The sequence below is a fragment of the Ambystoma mexicanum genome, chromosome 1p (assembly GCF_040938575.1).
Source record: "Ambystoma mexicanum isolate Mex_15411 chromosome 1p, UKY_AmexF1_1, whole genome shotgun sequence".
NCBI lineage: Eukaryota > Metazoa > Chordata > Amphibia > Caudata > Ambystomatidae > Ambystoma > Ambystoma mexicanum.
Window position 1 is genome coordinate 270,711,432 of NC_090921.1, and position 27,869 is coordinate 270,739,300.

Sequence of the window (27,869 nt, forward strand, 5' to 3'; positions counted from 1 at the left end):
ATGCCCTATTACATGAAATTGATATGTTCCAGAAATAAATCCTCATAAAAAACTCTTTGAGCAGCGCCACTCATGTGCTTTCTTCCACAGATACACCAGCCAACCTGCATAATTTACCATTATTTTACTTCGAACTGGTCACTGATCATCAAAGGCCTCAAATCCTCCTGTTGCCAGGGGGATATCTGCCAAGCGGTTGTCATCAAGGACTGTGCTGAGCACCTCACACCTTTCATTACTACTCTTTGCAATACCTTTTTCTCTGCATGTTCTGTGCCTACCAGTCTCAAGGGTGCCTGGGTCGTGCCTCTACTAAACAAAAAACATGGACCCGGTCATCCCCATGAATTACTGCCTCATCACCACTGTCCCCTTCCTCCTTAAAATATTGGATCGAGCAGTATACCTACAGATCCAACTTTATCTGGAATCCTATAACCTTCTATGTCTGCGTTAATCTTGTTTCCGACCAGGCCATGCCACTGAATCAGCATTGTTGGATCTAAACAACCAAATGGACGAGATTTACGGATGGAGGGAACTCAGCCCTCCTCCTTCTGATGGACCTGTTGGCTGCCTTGGATTTTGTGGCCCACTAATTCTTATGTCACCACCTTACCACTGCAGTGCATTTCTCACCTGAAGCCATTTCTTGGATCTCCTCCTTATCGGACAGATCTATGAGAGTGTTCTCATCCAATGCCTCGGTCCCTCCAGCCCCCATTACTCGTGGTGTTCCACTAGGCTATTATGTCTCCCCCACACTTTATAATATCTTTACCGAACCACGATTTTACTTGCTAGATGATCATGAAATATCCTACACTAACTACACTGGGACACTCAGATCCTTCTCCCTCTCACTGGAAACTACTCTACTGACTCATATCTGCTCTCAGTCTACCATATCATCCATGCATGGATGGCGTCCCACCTTCTCTGCCTCAATGATGAAAAGACAGAAATTCTCCAGGTTGGCTCACAAACCTCTCTTAGTAAACTTGATCTGGCCTACAAATCTTTCACCACTCAAGACATCACCATCCTGTCAAAACATTGTGGGTATAACTAGATGCCACCTTGTCCTTATCAAAGCAGGTGAATGGGATTGCTTCCTCCGCAGCCTACACTGCCAAACAAATTAATATTTGCAGACCCTTCCTACCTTCCGACAGCTGCATTGTCAGTGGGATAATTGGTTCAAGATTGGACTACTGCAATGCCCTCTTTGCTGGGACTTCTGCGCACAACAAACTCCAAACTATTCAAAATATTGCAATCAGAGTTGCTCTAAACTTACCAAAGCAGGCGCATATTTCAGCCGCAAGAGGAAGTGCTCATTGGCTACCCATTCGGGAGTGTATCATCTTCAAGGCAGTAGTCATCACGCATAAATGCCTCTCTAACACAGCCCAAGATACATTTCACAAAAATATACAAAAGCTCACTCATCAAGGCCGAACTCCCGCACGACTCTATTTCCTCCCCACTCTCTCAACTTGGCTGGCTTCCCTTCCCCTCCCAACTTAAATTCCAATTCCTCTGTCTGGTCTTCAAATCACTCCACGACCTTTCTCCCCCCTAACTCTCTTCTCTTCTCTCATTCTACACTCCCTCTCGTCCTCTTCTTGCTCACTGTTCCCCCGTCACCATGTGCAGCCTCTCGATTCCGTTCCTTTCAGCTCTTGGCTCCCCTACACTGCAACTCCTTACCTCTCTCTATCCGCTCTATCCCCACCTACACCTCCTTCCGCACCTCCTTGAAAGCCCTTCTTCACTCCCCCTTGACCCTCTACCATCTCCCCTCTCCATCTCCCTGTCCCTCATACCTTACCTTCCCCTACCCTCCCGTCTCTCATCCACTTGACCCTATATCACATATCTGACTTTATTGCTCCTCTTCCTTTCTACCTCCTCTCCCTTCCCTCTCTCTGTTCCCTCACCTCCACTCCAAAGGAAACTGTTCTACATAGTAAATCGTTGTTTGCATCATGATTGTTAACCTGCTTCTACCATCTTTGTACCTGTTGTTATAATGTAAAGCGCTTTGGCTTAAAGCGCTATATAAACGAAATAAACATACTCCCACCAGCTGTCCATCCCAAGATTCAGGTGAAAGAGATCTGGGGGGCGGGGGGGTTCAGCTTCCTGGTCATTGCCACCAAGAATTGGAACTCCTTACCATTGTCTGAAGCATCCACTCATATGTATCTGTAACTAGTGCCTTGATGCCTCCAGGTTTAGTGCACTTAATAAATGCAAATATGAATAAATAAATACAAGTTGTCCAGTGTATTTGATGTTAATATCAAACAACTCCAAGCTTCTGTGGAAATTCAGGCACTCTGCACTACCTTTAATGTGGCTTCTGACCAAGACATGGCATGGAACCTACCCCTGTAGACGTCTGGGATGAGATCCTGCACTAAACAGATGAAGGTATTAAATCCGTGCTCACCCTCGTAGGTCAGACGGTTCCTTTTGACAATATTACTCACTCTCCACATCTCGAATGACTCAAACACGTGGCCTGTGTTTCTGGCCAGGCCTTCAGCTGGTTTCAAGAAATTTTGACAAACCATCACCAATAATCAGATTAGGGAACCGTGTTTCACCAGATTCCCTGATCCTTTCAGGAGTCCCTCAGGGCTCCCATGTCCTGTTTCAGATATATGAAACCACTTACAGACCTGCCCCATGAACATCTCATTTTTATTAGGTTCCATTCTTATGCAGACAATATCCAACAGTCCCTGCGAGTCACAATAGAGAAGGATCTTTTTATTTTTTTTACTGGTCAACAAGCGTGGCCACTCTGCAGGAAAGGATGCGTAATAGCTTATAACTCAACATTGCCCAAATGGAAATCCTGCTACTTGGACTTACATATTTACTGAAAGCATCTTCCCTCTCCTATTGACATTATTTGTCTTTCCCTTTCTCTATAGTAAACATGGGTGTCATATGAGACGCTTCCTTAGTAAGAACCCACAAATTGGGGAGTTATGTTTCTATCAACTCTAGACTCTTATAAAAATTCCCCGCATTCATTCCTCAAGAGAATACTGCCTCAGTGGCTGGTGCCCTTGTTAATGCTCAGCTGGATTATGCCAAGACCCTTTATGGTCACTTTCCTGCCATTCAAATCAAAATGCTAGAATTGGTATGGACTGCAGTCAAACATCATCGCTCTCCCCTTCTTTGAGATATCACACTGGACCACCATAAAGTGCCATATTTGCATTCATTAGTTAATTAAGCAATCTGCAAAAGCCCTTAGCATACAGAACATCTTAAAAAACATAATGATTATAAATATTATAAATACAAATTATTTAAAAAAAAAATGGAAAGGGAGAAACAAAACGATAGAATGCATGTAAAGAACAAACCAGTTTCTCACTATGCTTTAAGCCCCATTGGAATTTCCTGGACAAAAGAGAAATTCAAATGTGAAAATTAATTGTCTGCTTTGTGCTCCATTAATTACATGCGTCTTGCAAGCATGGCCCTTTGGAGGATTTCTGCCACTCTCTGCATGACCTCCTGTCACGTGTTCCTTGGGATCACCCAAGCCAGTAAGAGCTCTGACCTTAAGGGGACAACCCCCGCCGCTCTCAGCGTACCTCAGAGTAAAGGTCTAGCGCTATTCTTATGTGACAGGGAAGCAATCAGCCACTGCAATAGAACCCAGAGGATGTCTCCTCTCGTTTTAGTACAGTGTCGATATTATGCTCGTTACAATTAATTAGAATTATAGCATGTGGGCTTCGGAGTGTATGCCCTCTCCAAACTCGCTTCAACGGGTCTTATAAACCACAAACCTGATAGCTTACTCACGAGTTCTGCAACATGTCCACGATAACTCCTGTTGCTCCTCATGCACATAGATAGGGATAGAGAGGTTTGACACAACCGAAAGTCTTCAGGGAGAGAGGCATAATGCATCTAACACAGTGTTGTTAATCAGCATTTCACTATACCATTGTATCTTTGAGTCAAGAATGACCAACGTTGTAAAAAATGTTTTATTTACAATTATGAACCTTCTATAAAAATTCTTTCTAGATCAGCACATTGTTCCAATCATATTTATCATCTTCAAGCGACCCTCAAGTTATATTCACATAGAATTCAAACACATTTGTTGAGCAGTTAATAAGTCATATCTCAGTAATTAAATCAATCTACATCAATGCCCTTATCATGGGGCTTCAATCACCGTTCCAACACAGAAAGCCCTGCCCAACCTAACATGGGCTTAAATCACAATTCCATTGACAAAGTACCTGTCCAACCTTACCCTTTAAGCTAATGAAAATCAAAGTCAAGATACAATGTTCAATTCACTCAGAGAAACATTATATGAGGGCATTCAAACCTACTCTGTTTTCAATCAAATCCAAAATCTTACATCAATAAAGCAATCATTGCATTTCAATATATTTATCTCCATAACATATCATGCAAAGCACAAAATCACTACATTAAAACAAAAGACTAGACCTGTTGCACAGTACTCAATCAAGCACACCCCAGTGCAACCTGACTCTAAGGAGCAGCCTAGAGCATGCACCCCCTGTATCCTCGAACATCATCTCAGCATACATCAGCCAGCCAGCAATGTATAGGGGGTGGTAGCATATTTATAGTGCCTCTAGCTGGAAATCCGCTTACCACAGAAATGCTGTCATTCGGTGGGCAGAACCTCTGCGTTTGACTGTAACCTGTATAGCTTGTAGGCCCCCCCCTTATTTGTGATGCATGTAAATAATGTGAGTGCGTCCTCCCCTTAGCACCTTGCTAATTTATCATCTCGTAGCAACCTAATAAATTATCCATTTAGGCCCTATGTCAATGTTATGTTTAGTCTTGGGTTTTAAGCAGACTGCTGCTTTCCTTACCATGGAAAATCAAGCGGATTTGATGTTATGGCCTATCAGTGTAGTGTTTACGGCATATGTATGATGTGATATGTTTATTTATACAGCACATATACACAATGTGTTTCAAAGCGCTTCATGGTAATGGGGGGGAACAAGCGAAAATACAATGACATTCTTACAAGGCCATGAACAATAAGAATGTGAAATTAACTATTGTACCCGGCCTGGAGACATTTCAAATAGTGCAAGAGCTATAACACAGATAAGGAAGGGAGGGGGTGGGAAGGAAATGGGAACAGACAAGCGACTACCGTACTAGTCCTGACGACATTTCTGGTAGAGCCAGAGATTTACAAGAGTTGAGGGAGAAGGGGAGGAGAAAGGAGGGAGAGGGACAAAACAAACGACTATCGTACTAGGCCTGACGACATTTCAGATAGTGCTGGAGGGATGGGGGGAGAACAAGAAAGGGAGGGGGAGGAGACAAACATTGTTGCTCTCATACTAGGTCCAAGGACAATTATGATAGAGTAAGTGCATAGAAAAAGTAAAGGGAGGGTGGGAGGAGAGAGGGAGAAGGGAGAGGAGGAGAGAACAGAATACAACAGTGAAAAAGAGCAGAGAAGCAGATGTCAATAGTAACACATAATGTTGCAGAGAACAGAAAATGTAAGCAAGGATTCAAGATGACGATGGGGACAGCATGATTCAGGGCCACCATGAGTACGAGATGCAAGGGAGGTCCAGCATGAGAATTGAGAAGGTGAAGCACCAAGTGTCCATGAGTCCATAAAGTCAAATCTAAGCATTGGCAACAGGTCGGTGATGGTGAAAACCATAATGAATCAAGACAACTCTTGCAGTAGTTAGATGTAGGGGGGTGGAAGAGAGGGCTAGGGGGGGAGGGGTTCTCACACCGGCGTGCTAAAAACAACATATGTAAGCATGTTTGCATACATGCATGATATGATATGAATATGCTGTTTAAATTGCTAAGCGCTTTGCTATAATAAATGGTTACATGAATCAATGAATGAAACACACCAAGTTTCGGGCACATGAAAAAACTCTTGCTACATAGCTACTTTGCAATACAAAGCTAATACAGGCCTCTAGGAGCATCTTTGAAAATGAAGGCGCCTTGAGTATACTTCTGCTGTTTGAAGCACTACTGTTGCAATTTGAAATATTGCAGAAAAGACTACTCTTTAAACAAGTAGTGCATTACTTGCTCTTTCTTCAAGCCACTTCATTTTACTTTGCCTCGCCGAGCTACTGCTGGCTCACTATTATGAGGGGGATTCTGACATGAAATGGTATCTTAATTGCTGCTGCCACCCTATAGGGCTAGAATGGATGAAACCATGACACTCCAGCAAAAGTGCTCCTAGCAAATAGACCATTAGGTCAATTGATTGTGTAAGATCTGCGTGAATCAGGTTATTTTCCTGGCGACTTTTACAATACTCACCTCTCATCCTCACTGCAGCCCCCAAGAATTATCGGCCAATTACCAATGACCTATACTTGCTAAAGATTCTGTATAGAGTGGCTTATTTGCAACATCAGAAATGTATCGAAGAAAATAAACTCCTTAACATTTACCAATGTGGTTGCAGATCCCAACATGGAACAGAGACAGCTCTCCTGGATCTTAAAGCTAACATTGTGGGAATTATAGAGACGAATCACCCAGCCTTACTTCTACTATTAGATTTTTCGGCGGCATTTTATATTATTGACCACAATCTATTGCAGAAAAGATGGTTAACTATTGCAACTGTTCAGAAAATGCTGCCAGTGGATTGCTTCCTTTCTTGGTCCAAGAACATCCAGAGTGGCAGTTGAAAGGGCTCAGGCACACCCTATCTTTTTGACATGTAGCGTACCGCAGGGGTCATGTTTGTCCCCCTTGCTGTTTACCGTCTATATCAGACCATTCTTTGATCTTCTGATTCTGAGTGTCCATTTTGAAAACTAGGCGGAAGACACCCAGATCTTGTTTGAACTATCAGGAAACTGCTCCAAGGAGAACGCCACAGTGAACCGAGTCTATAGTGAAATCCAGGCCTGGATGGCACATAACTCACTGGTACTCAATGACTCCAAGACTGAGCTTCTCATCATGGCATCTGGTCCATGAATGAAGAAGCTCAATACTGCTTATGCTCAGTTTGAGTTTGCTGGTAGCATAATCACTGTGAGTAAATCAGTAAAAACACGTCATTCTTGATGGCAACCTATCAATGAAGCAACATGTATCACAGACTCGGTCACCATGTGGACACGTGATCAAACTGCTCCACCAGATCAGGCCCTACCTTTCTATAAAGAATAGATCTCTACTGACTTTCTCACTAGTCAATTCACAACTAGACTATTGTAATAGTCTACTGATTGGTACCTCACAGGGAGATCTGCATAGTCTTCAAACTACTCAAAATAGGGCCGTCTTTGGACTATCTAGTCATGATTACATCCCTGCTTTCAGGAAGGAACTGCATTGGCTACCAGTCAAGCCAAGAATCAGACATAAAATCTTGTCTCTTGCATATAAATGACAAAACTTGAGTGCTCCTCAATATCTTATTAAGAGGCGGTCATTGAAAAAATCTGGTCGGGTGCTGTGCTTTGCTGACAATCTTCATCTTAACCAATCCTGGGTCCGCCTAAAAAAAATGGTGACTCTAGTTTCAAATTCCATGCTTCACGTGAATGGAATGCCCTGTCCCCTGCTATCAAATCGTCTCAAACGTTCACAATGTTTAAGATAAGTATTAAAACTCTACTCTTTAATTCAGCTGATAACTGCTCTCTTCCCGCTCGGTTTCTGATCCCCCCCTTGCCTCTTGTTTCCCTGATGTTCTGTCGCTTGGTGCGCTCTAAGGCCTATGGGCATGCAGCACCTTATTAAGAATGAAAAATAAATAAATAAATATCCCTTCCACGCTATAACTCAGAAATACGGTGTGCCTGTTTTGACTGCTGGGGCCCTTGTTCATGGAACAAACTCCCCCTGACCCTAATATCCAATTCCCGTCTGGCAAATTAAAAAAAAAAACATGAAAAACTAACCTTTTTGACAAAGGAGTAGACTAATCCTTTTAAAATGAGCATGATTACGAGCATCCTACTCTGATGTCCTGGAATCCCTTCTCCCCCCTGATTTATGTGTTTCCTGGTCTGTCCTGATTCTTTATGCGCTCTGAGGCCTCTGGGCGTACAGCACTATATAAAATATAAAGTAAAGTAAATGAGAGCAGACATGCAGGGCAGGTGAGTGAGCTCAAGCGGAGTCTGGATTCAGAGGAGGAAAGTGTACGGGGTGGGAGGAAAACCAAACGTCAGTGAACCTTGATGGATGATCGCACAAACATACAAATAATAGAGCTGGAAAGGCAAGAAGAGAAACTTTGCCTAAAACTAGATGGCATCAAAAATCAATAAAGGAGATGAAGTGTGTGTTTACCGGTTTATAGACAAAAAGGAGAAACAACAGATGTGGAAAAGGGAATTCAAATATAGTTAAAGAAGGTGGCATGAAAGTCATACAGACCAGAGTGCACATGAGCGGAAGAAAAGTAAAATGCCATCAGTGGCTATGGTGTGTTTACTACTACTCGGAAAACGCTCACATATTTAATAAAGTTAGGCATGTGAAATGTAGAATGCATGAATTCCAACACCGGAATCTCCCAAGATCTCTCAAAGCTTACTTTGACCAGCCGTAAACATTGCAAAAATCTTACGCTGTGACTGAGATAAAAGGGGGTCCGGTCCGATACAGATAGGGTTATCCATTTTCTGTATCATATGAATGGGGAGGCGTGGAATACCACCTCATAATCCCAGATGACATACAGCAAGTCACAAAGCAGGTGGTTAAAATTGAGGGTAAAGTCCTAGCAGGAGGGGGGATTGAGGGTGAGCAGTGGAAATCAATGATGAACTTCAGGAATGGGAAGAAGGAATGTATTTGGGTCCGGTCCAGGTGATTCAGATAACTGGACAAACCCTCGCCAGGAAAGGGAGCAAAACCATTTGGACAGGTTGCGGGATGACATTTGAATGGCTTTATGATATGATATGGTATTTATAACGCACTTAATACCCAGAGGTTTCTAAGCACGAACCCAGGGATTAAACATGTGTTGCTCCGTGTCATCTTGCTTGCAAGGCGAGCGTGTTGCCCCTGAGCTATCGTCCCGAGACCATTAGTTTCCTTGCCTCAGGTTGTGGGAGGGAACCCAAGGCCAATATACAAGGGAAATAGTCTTACCAACTGTGCTGCCTCATATACGATGTGGGAATGCGGATCCAGGGCCTTCCTGGCACTAGAGAGGCTTTAGTTCATTATAGTGGCAGTTGGATGACTTGTAATAAATGGGCAATGGTTTCTTGGAGGAGAGTGGAGGTTGAAGGGCAGAGAAGTAGTACAAGTTAAGAAGCGAGTGATGAGTTGGAAAATAAGATCACATGAGATTTAGGATGAGATCACTGGCCCTACCAGTCCTGTTGGATTTCACATTTACAGTTATATAGCGGCTTAAGGAGGAAGGGGAGGCGATTAAGGTGAAATCTGTTGTGGAAAGTAGGCTGCAGCATCCCGGGTTTTCACAGCATCACTAGGTAAGATGTCTACGACATCACGCCGTATATTCTATTGTGTGGAAATCTTGCTCCTCAAGGTTCTCCCATCGTCAGGTCAAGGTTCTCCATCGTCAGTTTGATGTAAACCATTCTGGAGAAAGGATGTGCCTTTCAGTTGGTGAATACACCTGATTACGAGACATTTTGTGTTCCATCACTTCTGTGGCAGGAGCATCCCACGACATGTGCCAGAAAGTGTCCTCTCTCCAAGGGGTGACCATTACCATCAGACAAGACTTCACCCTCATCGTGGCACTAGTGAGGGCCTCAATTGATGCTGTCTCAACCTGTCCAAGTGCGTGCCCGAGCGCTAAGGAGTGCTGCATGCTCTTACTTTGCTGACAGCTGTTCGCCCACCGGCACCTCCCGCCGGTGTCCCCTTCTGTCGGTTCATTCCACCTCTTTAGCTCCAGCAAAAAGTGAACCTCAGGCTAAACAGGGGGTGCACATAAGGACATTGGGACTGATTTTGCCTCATTGAAGGGACCAATGGAGCTGGCTCCTCCAGCAAAGAATGCTTCATCAAACAGCAATTAGGCAGGAATTTGAAAGTAGCCAAAGCTTTTTGACGAACTGACAACTGCTCTGCAGGTGTACAGGGATGAGTGGTGTATAGAAATCCTACTCAGAACCACCCTACTACTACACCAGTAGTGGCCCCAGTCAAAGTTGAAACAATCACAACCCATTATGTAGACCCCCTTACGCCTCTTGTGTTCATGTGGGCTGAGGGCAGATGATACTCTTCAGGAGGGATGTGAACTAGCGGAAAAACCTCAAAACAACAATAGTACTGTATGGATCTGTCTATGGCATCCATGTGCAGCAAGTCTTGGAGGGGTTCTGTCTCCTTTTCAGTCACCAGAACCAACACTAGGTCATCCAAGCTTTAGTGAGTTTTCAGTTGGTTGACATGAAAGACCCTTTATGTCTCTGCCTGGAGCTTTGGTATCAATGTAGTAGTTAAACTCACTGATATTTTTCAGAACCACGTAGGGTCCAGTCCATTTATCCTGAAGTGCACTGGGTTTGGAAGGTTCCACTACCCAGAACAATTATCCTCGAGTGGCCCTCCAGTCATGCCAGCGCTTCATTAAGTCCTGCCTAGCCTTCATATTCTTTGTAGACTGTTCCATTTACTGGGCCATTCTAGATCGTAACCCAAGTACGTAATTTATTACGTCATGGGAAGGATTTTGGGCATTAATCTGGCATCCTTCTCTCACTATACTGAAAGGACCTGTTTTAGGATGGCCCCACAGAAGCACAAAGGGACTAAACCCTACTCCATTTTGTGGCACCTCTCTGTAGTCAAACAGCAGGGTGCTTAGAAGCTGTGTCTTGGAGCACAGGAGCTTTGATCCTGTTGCTGAAGATGTGCTCCAAAAAGATCTGCGTGTTTGCGGGAAATGGAGTTGCTTCTTGTGAACCGGTATCTTTCCTCACTTACTAGGAAACATTTGTCCTAGTGGGAATTAATTCGCTAGGATGCCAACACTGATGATGGCCTCCCCAATGAGACCAGCACTGACTATAGCCTGTTTGTTTCTGCTCTTATAGGCGGAATTCCCCCTTCCTATGGCCAAGTAGCCACACAACAAACATCCTCTAGGTGAGGGTAACCCAGTGTTGGAGTTACCATCATTCTTCTCTTCTGTAGAAGCTGAGCCTTCTAGCTGGGATTTCCCATAAGATTTTTGGGGCACTTTCTTTGAAGAAGGTTTAGAAGCTTTGTCCTTAACCTCCTTGGGTGTTCTAACCTGAGCCCTTTTCTGATTGCGAGTAGTCACATATCTGTCAGCAGGCTTTACAAGCTCTTCAAGGTCTGTGATATCTTTGCCCACTAGACGCTGGTGTTACTCAGCCTCGCTCGCGTACAACCAAACATTGCAGTCACCCACACAGTTGCATCAGAGACAAAAGTCAATTTTTGCGATTCCCTAAAATTCTTCAGGTATTGCCCTTGGGTCTTGCAAATATTCCTGAAGATGGCCACTTTAATTTTGAATCAATGGCCTCTGCTTTGCAATCAACTGAATGAGGACATCTGTGCCATGAATCAGTAAGCGGTTCATCAGGGCTGTACTGCACAACTCCTATTCCACCTCCTGGAGCTGGAAAATGAACTCCAGTGGTTCAAACCAGTCAAACACGTCTTTCCCAAACCTTTATGGCTGGACATAGCCCTTGGCATTATGCTTCCTAGAGGTTTGCGGGATGCCATGGCTTGAAACACTTATCTCCCCCTCAGACGATTGTCTGCAGGCCTCCCTTTTCGCCTCAAGCTGTAGGTTGCACAGTTCAAAAATCATCAGTTCTCTCTGCTTTTGATCTGCTGGTGCTACCCACATTTCTGCCAAAAGGAGCTTTCGAGAAGCCAGATCGGCCTCAATGAAACTACTCCCAGATCTAGCGGATAATCTGGGCCGAAGTGAAACCTTTGACCAAGATGAAACCAGGATCCTGGGGACACCATGCTACTCGCCCATTGGGAAGAATGTCAGAAACAGATATTGCTTTCCCTATCCACATCCACACACACTGCCATGCTTACCACTAGAATGGACACATGACTCGGAGGCTCAAGAGCACTACTTGACCGTGGTGTCTACTCAGCTACCCTTGCTTCCTCAAAGCTTTGATGCTTTTCAGCATTTCAGGATTACGGTCATGGCGGAGTACCCTTTCATGACACAGCTTGTGAAGGGCACTGGATTCGCAGAATGTTCAGAACATTGTGGAAAATATTTTTAAAACACCTGGCAAGGTTTCTTAGATTTCCTGTACAGTTCTTCTAATTTGGCTAACTAAGCTGTCTGTGCTAGAACCCAACTACTGGCTACTAGTGTGATGAAATTACTACTGCTCTGCAGGAGCGCAGTGATGAGTGGAGTATAAAACTCCCACTATGCCCCACTCTGCTACTAAACCAGCAGTGATCCCAATAATAAAGGTGAAACAGTTACAACCTGTAAACCTCCTTCGTCTCTCGTGGTAACATGGGCCGAGTGCAGACTATACTCTTCAGGAGGGATGTGAGCAAGCAAAGGAGCATCCAAGCAACAATAGTACTGGGGTACCAAAATAAAAGAATGTCCAACCAAGATTCTTCAAAAATATGAGACTTTAATTAAACTAAAAATACTAACACACTCATCAAACCGATACAACCCAAGATAGATCTGTTTACCGACCAATTGAATGCCCAAGTTGCCCTGTTTTGCTCCAAGCTTTGGGACCCATGTGCATAGCTGAAGATGTGCTGCCACTGAGATGACCACGAATGCTGCTTTAGGCATTACCCCAATTTCACAAGCTTCTGGCAAAGTAGTAAAGGCAGGAAGGGGTGGATATAATTCTAGGTGAGAAGAACCTGGGTTCCAGTGCTGGTCCATTGAACCAGTCTTTTCTCAGATCTGATGCCATCTCCTATGACAAATCCCAGTTTGAACATCAGGAAACTCTCCCTTCTCAGGCTACTGCTCTGGTGGATGAGAGCAAGGTTTGGTTCCGTTGAAGGCTGTTGGAGGTGGCAGGTGTGGTTAAGCTTTGTAGAAGGGGGGTCAAGACCTACTCCTGCCTTTGGATGCATCCTCATCAGTGTTGTACCCCTAGAACCATCCACTCTGTCTTCTCTTATCATTCCTCTCCTCCTACCTACTTCTGCTCAAATGATGTGGCTAGCAGTGGCCGCTTTGAAGGCTAGGATTCCTTAATTGATCTGGAGGGATGGCGTACATGGTGTCTAGGCTGCTGAAAAGGGTGGTGCACACTTCTCAACCCTCCATCTTAGGTGTGTTTCCCCAGTAGCACCATTCTCTGGTTCTGGAGGCTTCACAATTCACGCCCTGTGTAGCTATCCTCGACGTGGAACTGGTGTAGTTTTCTTGCAAAACATTGCTCTTAGTGGCCATCTCTCCCATTTGCAGGCTGGTTGGGGTGAGGTGGGTACTTTGGTCTGCAGCTCCCCCTTAGTTCAGGTCACTCTGGAAAAGAATTCTCCCTAAGATCGGCTTGAATGTTTACTTTACACAGGAGGTAGTTATTCTTGCTTTCAGGGACAAGATGACAGGTATCCCCTGGACGTGCAAAGAGCTGTCTTCTACAGTGAAAGAAGACCATCTTTCTGAAAATTTGACAATTTGTGGTGCATGGGAGGAATGCAAAGCGCTTGAAGCCCCCGGTGGCTACCCTTAGCAGGCATAGGACTGATAAGGCTTATGAGATGCAGGGGTTTCTCCCTTTGTAGAAGGGTAGGTGCACAAAGGGTGATGGCGGAATTCGGGGTGGTGGATGTGAGAGTACTCTTCATTGATGTGTGCTCGGTTACTACTACTTGGCCACAGCGTTGGCTCATCACCCAAGGCAAGATTCAGATTGGGTTGTCTGATGAAAGGTTGATGGGCAAGATACCTGTGTCAGGCATATTGGCATACAAAATCTTTTTTTAAACACAAGTTTTCGCAGTATTCTCCGCTGCTTTGTTTTCCCCTAACCTTAGGGTCTCGACATTGTTATTTACACATGGGAGTGGCCTCATTATGTGTTACTCGCAACCCTACCTCCACTGCCATGGGGTAGTGGCGACTACTAGATTGTGGGGTTGCAGGAGGTTTTATTAATATTATTAGGGTATTTATTTAGCACGGACCTAGCTTCAAGAAGGCTTATTTTACAGAAAGTGGAAGATAACAGGAAGTGATTTGTCTCCCAGACAACCCTTTGAGGACAGGTAAAAGGCAAGGCCGGAGGTGTTAGGGGAAATAGTCCTGTTTGCACATTACATCCACGCAGAGACATCTTTATAGGAGGGCAAAGGGGGCACTTCCCCAGGACCCCCACCTTGGAGGGGGCCCCCACAAGGCTGCCTGATCTAAAGTAAGATTCCATTGTTTACTAGACTTAAATAGCACACGCCAGGAGATTTTATGGCATGCTGCTGAAGTGCTAAACCTATTGCCTGTCTGTTTTGATAAGTACATTCTGCCTTGATCAATTAATCATGTAATGCTTTCTGTGTTCACTGTGGAATACATAGTTTGTGTGTTCCGTTTGGCACAACTTCTGTGGCATTCTTTCATTCTTGTGGGAATTATGTTGATCATGTGCAATAGCCAAAGTTGAAATCCATATTGATACATTGAGTGCCTCAATGGTTCAGAAGTTAGCACAGTGTGTTAAGCACTCATTGCAGAGATATGCGTTCATATGAAAGATTAGACAAGCACTCCAGCAAGGCTGGCTGAAGCTTTTAGGATGTCTGAACTTTATGAACCTACCTGCATATCTACTTGGTTTTGCAGCACAAGAGGTGCTATTATCAGCAATGTTCCTGCATCATGCTATAAAAACTAATATGCCATTCATATGGTGAAGGGCTAGACATTGGTTTGTTCAGATGGGGCGTTCTAAAAGCTAGGCAATCCCCTCCAAAGATTAGCATAAACTATTAGTCCAAGAGGTGAATAAAAGACTGTGGAATCAAAGTGTTCATGCTTATATCCTGGCTTGCCAGCAGACGATACAGTGATCCTGGTCAAATCATATATCTCTTGCATTACTGTGCTGTCTTCTGTGAAGTTTTCCTTCTTGCATTCTGGTGGCATCGTTTAGCTCATTACTTGATCTTTCTTCTTCTATAGGTCATTTGAGTGGAATGGGTGGTAGACAGGAGAGAGCGGACCAGATGTTGTAGGCCTTGGGCAAGCATATTTTAAGGTCTGCTCGTTTGACACAAAAAACATTTTGCTTTTTGTATAAAAGTCAAAGGTTTTTTTTCACGTTTATGAATGACAATTTCACAAGCCATTGTTTTTGAAGTATTTCAAGCTTAAAAGTACAAAAGACATACCTAGATTAAATCTGTTAAATCACATTGATTGGTAAATCATTCCCATTTTGCGTAACACCCTTCTGTGATATCTTGGTTTTAAAAATAGTCAGGTCTGGAAATGTGATTTGTGTACTTTGCAAGTCAGTGGTAAGAGCTGGAAATGAAAGTGTTCAAATGCAGAAATTGCAGAGTTGGCACAAATCCCAGCTTCACCCCTTAAGCAATGTGTGATCCTGGGCATCTCATTTAATCTCGTCTTGCCTAACCTCTCAGAAATGCCAGTCCCTAAACCTTTAAAAATGGTCAGCCCTTCAGGGCAATTTCCTTCTTTGGGTATGATCTTCATAGAAGCCTCACTCATGGTTTCACTGGCTATAGGGTTGCTTCCACTATAAGAGTGAGCATTGATATACTGCACACCACAGGCTCATGTTCCCTTGATCGGTAATGGCAACTCTATTTGAAAACCATGTCCCACTTCTAATCTCAGTCTGTCTGGATAGAGACACCTTCCTGGTAGCTTCTAATCTGCATTCACTATCCATGCTACGGTATGTGTACCATTCTCCTTCCTTACAAATGGTCTACTCTATCCATGCTTGAACACTTCTGCATTTTCTGAGGCAGCTAATGCGAGTTCTCTGCCTATTCTGGGTTACATGTTCCTTTTACATACAGTCCTGCATTAATACTTCAGGCTGCTTACCTTCCCGGATGATATTGATAAAAAGTATCCTGTTTCTATACTGGAAGAGAAGTAACCTCTTCGTAGATTGCTAATGTTGGCCTTCAAATGCTACTTGTTTATCATTCTGATTAGAGCAAGACTGAAGAGGATAAGGGGACTTAAATGGAGTAAGCATGCTTATTTTTAATGCTGCAAGGCGGCATATCAACCTATGGGTTATGCTCATGGTTGGGGAGAGAGAGGGGGGTACCACCAGATATTATTGATCACTTAATTCCTTTCATTTGGTGGAGGGGGCCCCAAAGATGTCCATGCCCAGGGCCCCAAATTTTTTAAGATGGCCCTGCATCCACGCTCATCCACATAAGGCCAAACACACACTGGGCCAGGCAGTCATTTTAAAATGTTGTCGTAGCATTCTGTGACTTCAGGTGCCACAAGAGAGGCTGCGGGGAGGTAGGGCAAAGAGATGGTTAGTGATGCCTTGGACGTGAAAAATGCATATTTGTTGCCATGGAACTGAGGGCAAGTGGGGAGGAGGGTTTCATTCGGGGTAGAAAGAAGTATAAGGGAACAGAAAAACACCCGATTGAGAGGCCAAATAAAAACAATCCAGTGCACTCCATATTTTCTGGTTTTGAAATGATGTCATTGACATCTGGGGAATGGGGACTGCTGGGTGTTGGGGGCCGTTTCAGGCACTCGATCATTGCCACGATGGGCATTGGGGGAGTTTGACCTCACAGTGGCAAGAGGCACCATCCGTGCCAGAGAGATGTAAGGAACCTGAGCGCCAGTTAGGGCAGTAGGGCCTCGTAAGGGGTCTTCCGACACACCTTAGACAAGAGAGGGGAATTTATCTGGCACATATCCACTGGATGGAGTCACTATTTACCCTTTGTTTGGGCAAATGCTAGCAAATGTGCCAGATTGACCAGGACTATGGGTACTACTGACGACCGCCCCTCCCAGAATATTCGAGGGTTGCTTCCAGGATATCCAGGCAAATTACAGAACCAAACAGAGTGTTTGCTCTTCATTCGGGGAATAAGTAGCAAGTTTGAACTCGTTACATTTTGTCCTGGTAAATATCTGCGAACCTGCACAGATTTATTTACTCTTTATTTGTCAGGCCACATGGAGATATTTATGGCCGGCAAATTAAAGAACCAAAGCTATATTATCAGTGGAGTAAGGTTTTCCTCTTGTCAAAAGGCAGACATTTTTAAAAAGTGTGAGATCCTCATTCAATGCACCAACCTGCATGGAAAAGGTCAGGTTTTCGTCTTAAGCGTGCCACCTAGTGATTGAGCTGATGCCTGCACAAGTGTCACGTAGACAAGAAAACAAAACCAACAGGCACAATGACAATACATTCGAGCAAGTTCCTTGAAGGCGGGCTTTAAATTCCTTTAAATAAAGACATGCATGCTGGTAATGTTGGTGCACATTATTCCCTCTGCTGCAATTCATGAGTGACTATGTGAACCCACCCACCATGTGGATGAAATCAATACCCCAAGTACCCACAGGCCTGCTGGGAAATGGTGCAGTTCACTCATTTGTCTTCCAAAGGACAGTGCATATGCCCAATTGGTATCCAGTGGCATGGAAGAGTTTCTGGCCTATTCAACCTTTATCCTGGTAACAAATAGTAAGGATTTGGCACTGTTGATCCTTTGTCCTGACAAACAGATGCTATCTTTCACAAACGCGCTACATACACGTAACAGCAGCCCCTTTCGCAAATCAAGCAGAGCTATTCAGAATTTCTCTAGCCATGTTTGTATTTATTTTCATGACAGGGCTAGGACAAGAGGCTATGTACATAATGGAAAGCAGCGGAGCAAGAGTAGCCCTGGCAGATACATTACCCGGGTGACAAGGTATTATGAACACAGAGAGAATAAAATTCATAGGCTTGAGAATTACTGTAGATTTGGTGGGGGAATATCAGTTTATTTCCTGTTGATTTATACGGCAACATGTGTCGGCAAAGTCAGTTCGTAGGGCCTTGTGTTTCATGCTTGGGTGCACCATCAAGTGAGAGGAGGTGTCTTTCTAGGGCAGTTTTAAGTCTCACAGAGTGGGGTGGACTTATTGTTAGGGAAAAGGAAGTTCCCTTTGTGGGCTTGGGTAGCATGAAGGTACGGAACCAGGAGGTTGCACACTGCCTGTGTGCAAGGTTCAGTTAAACTTGGGATCGCAAGCATCATCTCTATTGGGAGGAGAGGAGGAGCCAATGGATGGAAATTAAGCCTAAATTAGGGATTTAAAAATGGAGAGATTGCCCATGCGCAGCCAACCTGCACAGAGGCGGTATACAGAAGTGGAGTAGGTTCGTGAGAGGTTGAGGAGAGTGTGAGTAGCAAAGTTGAGTACCTTGTCGAGTGGGGGGGAAGGAGTCGAGTGGGAGTCCTATGAGGAGGCTGGAACAGCAATCCAGCCAGGTGAGGAAAAGCATGGAGAGGAGACTCTTTGAAGAGTGGAAGAAGAGAAAAGTTCAGATTGTCTGGATGTTGAGGAGCATAAGCCTGGCAGAAGCGGACAAAGAAGTAATTAATTAGCTGTTCTTAAAGATGGCTCTTGTCAAGGTGTCTACGTGATTACTGCGCAGCGCAAAAATATAGAATCTGAAAATGTCGAACTAGTAAATCGCCCTGCGCAGTGATCACATAGATCACTTTCTCCCAAATCCTACACCCCCCTACCTCTTCCCCCTACTTACCTTTTTCGACTTCACTGTATCCCTGCAGCGTCAGTTCCATCCCACTAACATGGGTCGGAGCTGGCGCTGAATGGTCCCTTCTTCTTTTTAACTTTATTGTGCCCTGCTTTCAATCTGATGGAAGCAGGGGACACCCCTGAAACCCCTGAAGCCCTTAATGCTGAACAAGGGGAGTGGGGCACTACCCCGCAATCCTCTACCCCCCTTGTTCGACATTATGGGTTTCATTTTCTTTCCCCATGCCGTATGTGCAGTAAATGGGCATGCACCATTTTGTATCCGCTGTTTTCAGGCAATACCTGTCATGGGGTGCTAAAATGTGCGATCGGAAACTAGAGCATCCTGGCATGCAGTTCCTCAGTTGTTTTGCATATTTTATGGTGCTGTAAATTGCAATAACAGGGAAATTTGTTTTTTTCTCAAGTCTATGTGGCAAGTAATAATATTGTGAAAACGTCACTGCAGGTGTTTGGGGGAAATGTAAAACATAGGCAGGAGAGGCAAAGGCTTGCAACAGTTCTTCAGGTTAGTAATCACAGCAGGACGCCTCTTATCTTATTTTGCCAGTAAACCCACACATGCCTTGTGGATGAGTGAGAACGGCAAGCTTACTTCAATGCGGGTGCTGCACAAGAGTTGTTCCGACACCCAAAAGCAAACACTTTGGAAGAGACTTTACTCAAACAGTGTTATGAAGGGCTTCTAAAATCAGTGCTAGAACCGTTTGGGCTTGGAAGGGTAGGTTGTTGTCGAGGATTGGTCCATAATAAAAAAAAAAAAGAGTCTCCTTGAGTAGCACAAAGATGGAGGACCAGTCACAGGGTGGCGGTTGTGGTGAAGGATGTGTTTCAGTAACAAAAATGTTAGTGTCTCACCGTACATCCATTTGTAGGTCAGGCAAAGGAAATGTACCCCCTGCTCTTACAGGGAGACAGCAGGTGTGCCAGTGAGAAAGGGAGAAACGGTCTAGCTTGTTGAGGTTTGCATTCTGATGGTTATCTACATTTTGAAATTTTGTAAAGCTGGAGTAAAGCATCGTCCAAGTTTGAATTTCACAAGAGTGTCAGCTATCACAGGGTTAAGCCAAGATTCTGATTTGAAGATTGTTTGAGTTGCAGGAGAAGAGCTAATCACATTTCAGAATTGCTCTGACATGGGAGGTCAGGCTCGGGTCAGAGACAGGTGATTTTAAGATTGTTTCTGAGTTGGAGGAGAAGAGGGAACCACATTTCAGAATTGCTCTGACATGGGAGGTCAGTCTCGGGTCAGAGACAGGTGATTTCAATAGATGTTTTCATAACCAGCTTCAAAACTGTACAGCATCAGCCCACTTGCCCCTTCAAAAACCAAAATCAAGGAGTGGATTCTGGAATGTTGGTGAACAGAGCAGCAGCTTAAGCCAACTGCTCCTGCTCCCTCCCAGCCTGTTGATTTGGAAATATTACAGAAATTAATATTAATCATTTACCAAAGAAGAAGATTGAGGCTCCTGACAACCCTAATTCAAAAAAAGCTAAGCAAGGCGAGAAGATGGATGAGACTCCAGGGAATGGTGATACGTATACACTACTTCTACAGATTGCTCAGGATGTGAAAGAAATGAAGATTACCCTGGGGGAATTGTCCTCTCAGGTGGGTCATTTGGAGACCAGAGTTTCCAAAGTGGAAGCAGAAAGTACAACTTTGGCCACGGAAGTCGCAGGAAGCTACAGAGCGTACAAAGATTTAAGATATGAAGTCTCTGATCTGAAGAGGAGGAATTTGCGGTTGGAGGCTGATCAGAGAAACCTGAACTTGCGTTTGTTAGGTGTAAGTGAAAATCCTGACTTGGATCAAGATCTTGACTTGAGAGTTAAAGGTGTGCTGGATGTGACTCAAGGGAAAAACATCCTGAAAGATATGGACTTGGACTACTCCTTTAGGGTGGGTAAAAGTGCAACAGCAGGAAAACCCAGACAGATCATCATGGTGATGGCTAAAGTGAGTGCAAAGGAGAGGATTTTAAAAGCTGCAAGGGAAAAAGGAAAACTTTGGCTGAACGGAGACCAGGTGGCCATCTATCCGGATTTTCCCAAGGAAATAGTGGAAATGAGAAAAGCTTTTAAATGTGCTAAAGCTCTGGCACAGGACAAAGGGATTAAAACTATGTTGGTAAAACCGGCCAGTATGAAGATCTTTTTTGAAACTGGTATTAAAACCACAGATGATCCAGCTGAAGCAGAAAAATGGCTGATAGATGGGGATCTAAATTTTAATAATGTTGCCACTTAATATTTGATTGTGAATATAAATGTGGGCAAACGTTATGGTTTTCATTAATTTATGTGTTTTTTTCATAACATGATACATTGTTTGAAATGTTTATATTATGTCCTTGTTTATTTTGTTATATTCGTATCTAAAATGAACACTTGGTATAACGGTTTACAGTCTTGCTCGAGCGTTTCGTAGGCTTGGAATTTTTTGATAGGTGCTTTCCTCTTATGCCGCCGATGTAAACACGGAAGCCCGTATTGCCGTCTTTGCGTGTTTTTCTAGGAGAGATAGAGCATGTTTTCTGTTTGGAGTGCCAGTGGGGCCATGGGTCTGGCGAGGTTGGCGTGCGGGGCTTTATAGATAGATATTGTTCTTACAGCCAGTAAGTGTGATCCGTTAAGTTGTGCTGCGCCCGTATCATGTTGCCGGGGGCTTAAGATTCCGCGGTCATGGTCATGCCGTGCCTGTGTTACAGGATTGGGCGGTGCGCTGCATGCTCTGGAGTCCGGAGTACGCGGCGGGTGCGTGGCCTTGGGGCGGGGGCTCGGGAGTCATGGGGGGATGATTCTCTTTTGTGCCGGGGATGGGAAGTGGTTTCAGGGGTTATGGCGGCACATTTGCATGACGGCACACATGTGCTTCATGTGGTCACGTATTATATGGGCAATTCTGGATCACACCAATGTCCCCTATGCAGCTTGATTATTTGTGGTACCTGCCTGCGCCAAGGTTATGCCATCCGGCGAGGCGCTGATATTCATGTCCTGTTGGGAGTTTTTGCACGTGGGCATTTGCAGACAGTTAGTTGAATTAGTAGGTCCACCTGGGGTAGTTATAACCTAGAATTGGGAATGCCATGGTACATCTGCAGTGAGCTGGTCTACGGGGACATATTGACACACCGTTCAATACATGTATATGTGTATGTATATATGTTGTGTTCACATGCCACAAGATTCTCTATGTCTGCTGTAATTTTGTCTTGTGGCAATATTACCGAGACCTAAGCGGTACAATGTGCATCTAGGGAATAGTGGATGCAGTACACTGGTGTAGACACATAATTGTTAGTCCCAGGGAGTATTTTGTACTAGGGTGATGCAGTCTAGAAAGACTACTTGATATCTGTGGTCTGCAGAATGGGATGGACTGCTGGAGTTAGCTGAATAACGTATTGGATTGGATGGCGAATGCTTTATAATGGTTGGGGGCCTCTGGAATTCAGATGCGGCTGGGTATGCACTATTATAACTTGCAAGATTACAGTGGTTTCATTTTATTCTAGGTGTGACATATCTAATAGCAATATTTCAGTATGTTTCAGCGTTTGGTCGGGAGTTTCATACGCTCAAGGTCTCTTGGTGTGGTGTGTTCTCTGATAATTAGTGTGAAGAGACAGGTGGTGTGAATGGTGGTATAGATTAATCTATTGTTCATGATAACCTAGGGTGGATTGGGTGTAAAGTGTTGTGGAGATATCTTGGTTAAGAGATATTACACCAGTTCTGGTATGGTTTCTTAAAGTTTTTCCTACCCTGGAGTGCTGTGAGGTGGGGGGGAGTTTGGGCTTTGCCACAGATCAGACTATACTGAATATTTAGCTTAAAATTGTATTGACTATTGATGATTTTATGATGAACATATATATTTTTTTTTGGGGGGGGATCCTCTATACTGACCCCTGGGAGGGGGTGGGGTAGTCCCTTTCTGTGTGTAAGTGGAAGGGAAGTTCCGGAAGGTTGGGTGGCTCATACCCAAGAGTGTTTTTATATTTTCAGTTTGTTTTTTTATAGTAGTTGTAGGTTTAAGTTTCATTGTGTTTTGTGAATTCATCACTAGGAACGGGGTGCTCGATCCACTCATGTCTTACCCTTTTCAAAGGAATTTGAAGGTGGTATCCTGGAATGTGAATGGAGCTAATTGTGCTACAAAGAGGAAAATTATTTTGATTAAACTGGAAGAAATGGGGGCAGATGTCGCAATGCTTCAGGAGACTCATCTACTAGAAACAGATATAGATAATTGGAAAAGGGGTTGGGTCGGAGATGCTTATTGCTCATCTTTCACTACTAGTTCTAGGGGCGTGTGTATCCTGTTTAGAAGGAATTTGCAGATTTCTGATTTGAAATGTGAAAAGGATGCAGAAGGGAGGATTGTCTGTGTCAGTGCAAATATTCAAGATGTTCACTATTGTTTCTGTACCATATATGCTCCGAATGGGGGGGGTGAACGTTTTTTTGTCCCTCTAGCACAGTTTTTACAGGATATACATGCAAGAAATGTTATTGTGGGTGGGGACTTTAATGTTGTCCTGGAACCTGAACTTGATAAAAGTATGGGGGCAATGGATGGCGTAAATACTCTGAAAAGGTCAGCGTTGAAAAGGTTAATGGCTGAATGGAACCTCTCTGATATCTGGAGAGTGCAGAACCCTTCAATGAGACAATATGCATTCTTCTCTGCAAGGCATAATGTTTACTCAAGAATTGACCTACTTCTGACTTCTGGCCTCTGCACGCAATCATTCAAAGGGGGAGACATTAAACCGTTACTGATTTCGGATCATGCTCCAATCTCCATAGACTTGCAATTAGCCTTTCCTGTTCCAAAATCTAACACATGGCGGATGAATGTCTCACTTCTAGAGGACGATGAAATTGTGGATAAGATAGCCCGAGAGGCGAAATTTTTTGTAAATGAGAACTGGACTGGAGAAGTCAAAGTGGAGTTTGTATGGGAAGCCTTTAAGTCATATATGATGGGTATGCTGATTGGAATGTCAAGCAAGAAAAAGAAAGTGAGAGATGCGGAAGTGAAGAAGCTCAATGAGGAAATTCAGGGTCTTGAAAGGGGTAATATGCATGACTTTTCAAGTGATACTTTAAGAGTGCTGAAACTGAAAAAGGAAAAATTGGAGGATTTGTATTCTTCGAAGGCTGAATGGCTACTTTTTAGAACCAAGAGCAATTACTTTGAAAAAGGCGAAAAATGTGATCGGCTTCTTGCTCATCGCTTCAGAGTCATGGAAAATGAAAGGAATGTCAATGCAATAGAGAGACCGGATGGGATGGTGACTTTTGATCCTATGGAAATTAATGCAACGTTTCAGTCATATTACAAAACCCTATATTCATCAGAAGTCAACTTATCTGAGAATGAGATTTGTCAATTCATTGGGGACTGTCATTTGAAGAAAATAAGTGCAGATTCATTGGAATACATGGAAAGAGAGTTGAGTGTGGAGGATCTCAGGAAGGCGGCTTGTGCATTGAACGCTGGGAAATGTCCGGGTCCAGATGGACTACCAGCAGAACTTTATAGAATCTTTCCAGGGGAGGTTTTTGAATTTATGTTGGAAATGCTGCGCGTATCCTTAAGAGATGGGTGCCTTCCAGTTTCAACAAGGCACGCTTCGATCTCTGTTTTTCTGAACGATGTACAGTCACCATTTAAGGCGGGCAGTTATCGCCCGATCAGCTTATTGAACATAGACAATAAGATTTTAGCCAAAGCATTGGCCACGAGGATTGAATCTTCTCTGATGGATATTATTGATGAAGGTCAGTCTGGTTTTGTGAAGGGAAGACATGTATCAGATAATATGAGAAGGCTGTTATTGACTTTATTTGAAAGCAATGAGCATCGGAATGATGTGGTGACATTATCATTGGATGCCGAAAAAGCATTTGATTGTATTGAGTGGAAATATCTTTTAAGTGCCTTGAAAGGATTCGGATTTGGGGAACACATGATCGGATGGATAAGACTGCTGTATTCATGCCCTACTGCATGTGTTAGGACTAATGGCATGAACTCTGATGTTTTTGAACTTGAAAGAGGTACAAGACAAGGCTGTCCTTTGTCACCCATCCTGTTTGTCAATGCTATGGAGCTGTTGGCGGTGAAGATAAGAGAGGAAGAGAGAATTGAAGGAGTCCATTATGGTGCGGCCAACCAAAATGTTTGTCTATATGCGGATGACATGTTATTGATGGTTCAGAATGTGGAGAACTTGATTCCTGTACTGATTGAGTTGATTGGTGTATTCAACAGAATTTCTGGCTACAAGATTAATTGGGCCAAATCGGAAGCATTGCCAGTGTCGACCTCATGCACTACTTTGAAAATGAGGAATTTTGCCTTCAAATGGTGTCCGAGTAAGATGAGATACCTTGGGATTTGGTTGACTAGTGATAACTCAAAAATTATGGATGTCAACCTTGTTAGTGTGGTTCAATCCCTGGAGCTTGATTTGAAAAGATGGAATGAACTTAAATTGAGTCTATGGGGGAGAGTGAATGGCATCAAAATGACTTCCACGCCACGTGTCAATTATGTACTGAGTATGCTCCCCTTGGAAGTGAAAAAGTGCTTTTTGAAGAAAATTGAGGGTTTAATCCAATCTTTTCTCTGGGAAAATAAACAGCCGCGCCTCAAATTGTGGAAATTGCAACTATCCCAGGACTCCGGAGGTTTGGGGGTTCCGGACTTTGCAAACTATCATTTGGCTTTTGGAGCCAGACATCTGGTTCCATTTGTTGACAATTCAAATGATGTCTGGACGCTGGCGGAATCAAGTCATTCATCCCCATTACCGCCTAGAGCTATACTGTCCACGGTGGATGGATCTGGGTATGAGTCATCTCCGCCAACGAAACTCCTGAGAACGTGCTGGAAAGAGCTGTGGAAGAAGTGTAATCGCAAAATTTGTGATAATGAATTTATCCCGATCTGGTTGAATCCAGGAATACTGGTGAATGGAAGGCCGCTACTGTGGTTGAACTGGCTTCTAAGTGGTGTAATATGGCTGAGCGATTTGTTTGAAGATGGCAAATGGATCAGTTTCAAAAGACTGGCACGAGATAAAGATCTCAGTGACTGTACAATGGGAGAATACAGGAAATTGAGGAGAATCCTGCAGAATGAGGGTGCAGTTGATGGCAATGGATGGCAGATGTGGTTGTCTGCGTATAAGGCAGAGGGAAGTATGGCGGCTAAGGTATACAAGAATCTGGCCCAACGTCATGTACCGGCAGAGGAATTACTATTGAAATGGTCTGAGATACTTGGTTCAGATATGGAGGTGTATTTGTAAAAATGTGTCTCTCACTTCCATTAATTTGGGAGAGCAAAGCCGACAAATCAAAATTCTTAACAGAGTGTTTTGGACTCCCCAAAGACTTCATGCAAGAGGAATGATTGATTGAGAGGCTTTCTGGAGGTGTAAACATGCAGTTGGCTCTTTTGAACATATGATCTGGGATTGTTATGAATTGAGGACATTTTGGAGGAGAGTCACTAAGAAGATTAATGAGGTTCTAAGGTTGCAGGAAGATTTTGACTACATTACTGTCATTTTGGGTGAGGATGATAAGGTGGAAGAACTTACTTACCCACAGAGATGCTGGTTTTTCAGGGCAGCAAATTCAGACAAGAAAATAGTTTTGAGGAAATGGAAATGTGATGAGAGAACGACCTTTTCAGAGTGGATAGAAGACTTAAGACAGGTTTCCAGAATGGAGAAGGTTATTCTCCGCAGAAACAAAAAAATGAAATTATTTGATGACATGTGGAGTAGATTTTTGGATGAGTTGTAATGATATTTTAGATTGATTTTAGGGTAGGGGATAGTGGTATGTGGAAAGATACCTTGTGATGAATTCTATATTTATAGCGTTGATGAATCTATGCTCTGTATGTATGTTTTTATGTAAATTTCAATAAACTTCATAAAAAAAAAACAAAAAAAACAAAATCAAGGCATTTAAATCACTTCATAGAAAGAATGTTTTGCCCCACTGATGAATCAGTTGTGATCGTCATATAAGTGGTAGAAAAAAACAATCCTCTTTAGGAACTATGTGAGTGTTAGCATGCACTGAATTAAGAGTGGTGGGGAGGGAAACGAGAGAAAAAGCCATAGGGAAGATTGGAGCTGTCCCAGAATCCATTTTGTGCAGAGGTGGTGGTATATAATGGGTGGGAGAGTTTCTTCATTTGTTGCCCTTTAAATGAGTCTTATCCTTCGCTCCATATGGCTATTCCCATCCTCACCTTCGGCAAGTGTCTGCATCCCTGTTATTTTGCAGCATTTTGTTCTTCCGCAGGAATCACTTTAAAGTCTTGTCCAGCAGTGGGTCCAGCAGCAAAGTGCTGGGAAATGCCTTCTTATCCAGTGGTGTGGAGTTCAGCTGTAGCACTTAGTGCTGGAGTGTAAAACAGTCTGGAGTCTGGAGCAGTAGTGAGCACATTCGCAGAACATATTTTTTACTGTCTGGTGGAACAGGAAGTTCAAAAAAGCAGTTCCTTGGACAGTGTTCAGCACTGATGATCACCTGAAGGCAGCAATCTCATAAGACAGCCTCATGTAATAAGCTCAGCTTGGTTGTGGAATTATCAGAGAAAGCGTACTCTGTTGTTCATTCTCAGGGTCCAGATTCTCACGTGCCACTGCATTGTATTGTGTCTGCGGATCTGGAAAAAAATAAAGAGATTCGTAAGATTTCAATGAGTTTGGGCAGTGTGAGCGGGGGGTGAGATATGGTCTCAATATAACCTCAACACCGCAACCAGTAAAGTCCACTGAGGATAAAGGCCTTGGGAATATTGACTATTATTCACTATTATGGCAGGATTTCAAATTCAAATGTCTTGAAGATCCACACGCTAAAGTCTGATCTCCTGTGCAGGCACAGCTGCCTATCTGTGCCCCCGTGACATATTACTTGTCAAGCTGCATGCCTGAAGCCCAGCCCTGCCTTATTTTATAGTGCCCACATGTGCATTTGGTGTATCCTATGGCGGAGCAGCAGTCCTCCTTAAATATTT

General features: G+C 43.7%; 1 protein-coding gene across 3 annotated transcripts in view; it reads right to left on the minus strand.

The window, feature by feature from the left end:
- Nucleotides 1–4,014: 4,014 nt before the first annotated feature.
- Nucleotides 4,015–27,869, minus strand: part of CXCL16 (C-X-C motif chemokine ligand 16) — a 273,289-nt gene continuing 249,434 nt past the window's right edge. For all 3 annotated transcript variants that reach the window (XM_069646606.1, XM_069646603.1, XM_069646604.1), the window contains one exon: nt 4,015–27,515. In XM_069646606.1, the coding sequence (XP_069502707.1) occupies nt 27,418–27,515 (98 nt within the window). In that variant the 3' untranslated portion in view covers nt 4,015–27,417. The remainder of the gene's footprint in view (nt 27,516–27,869) is intronic.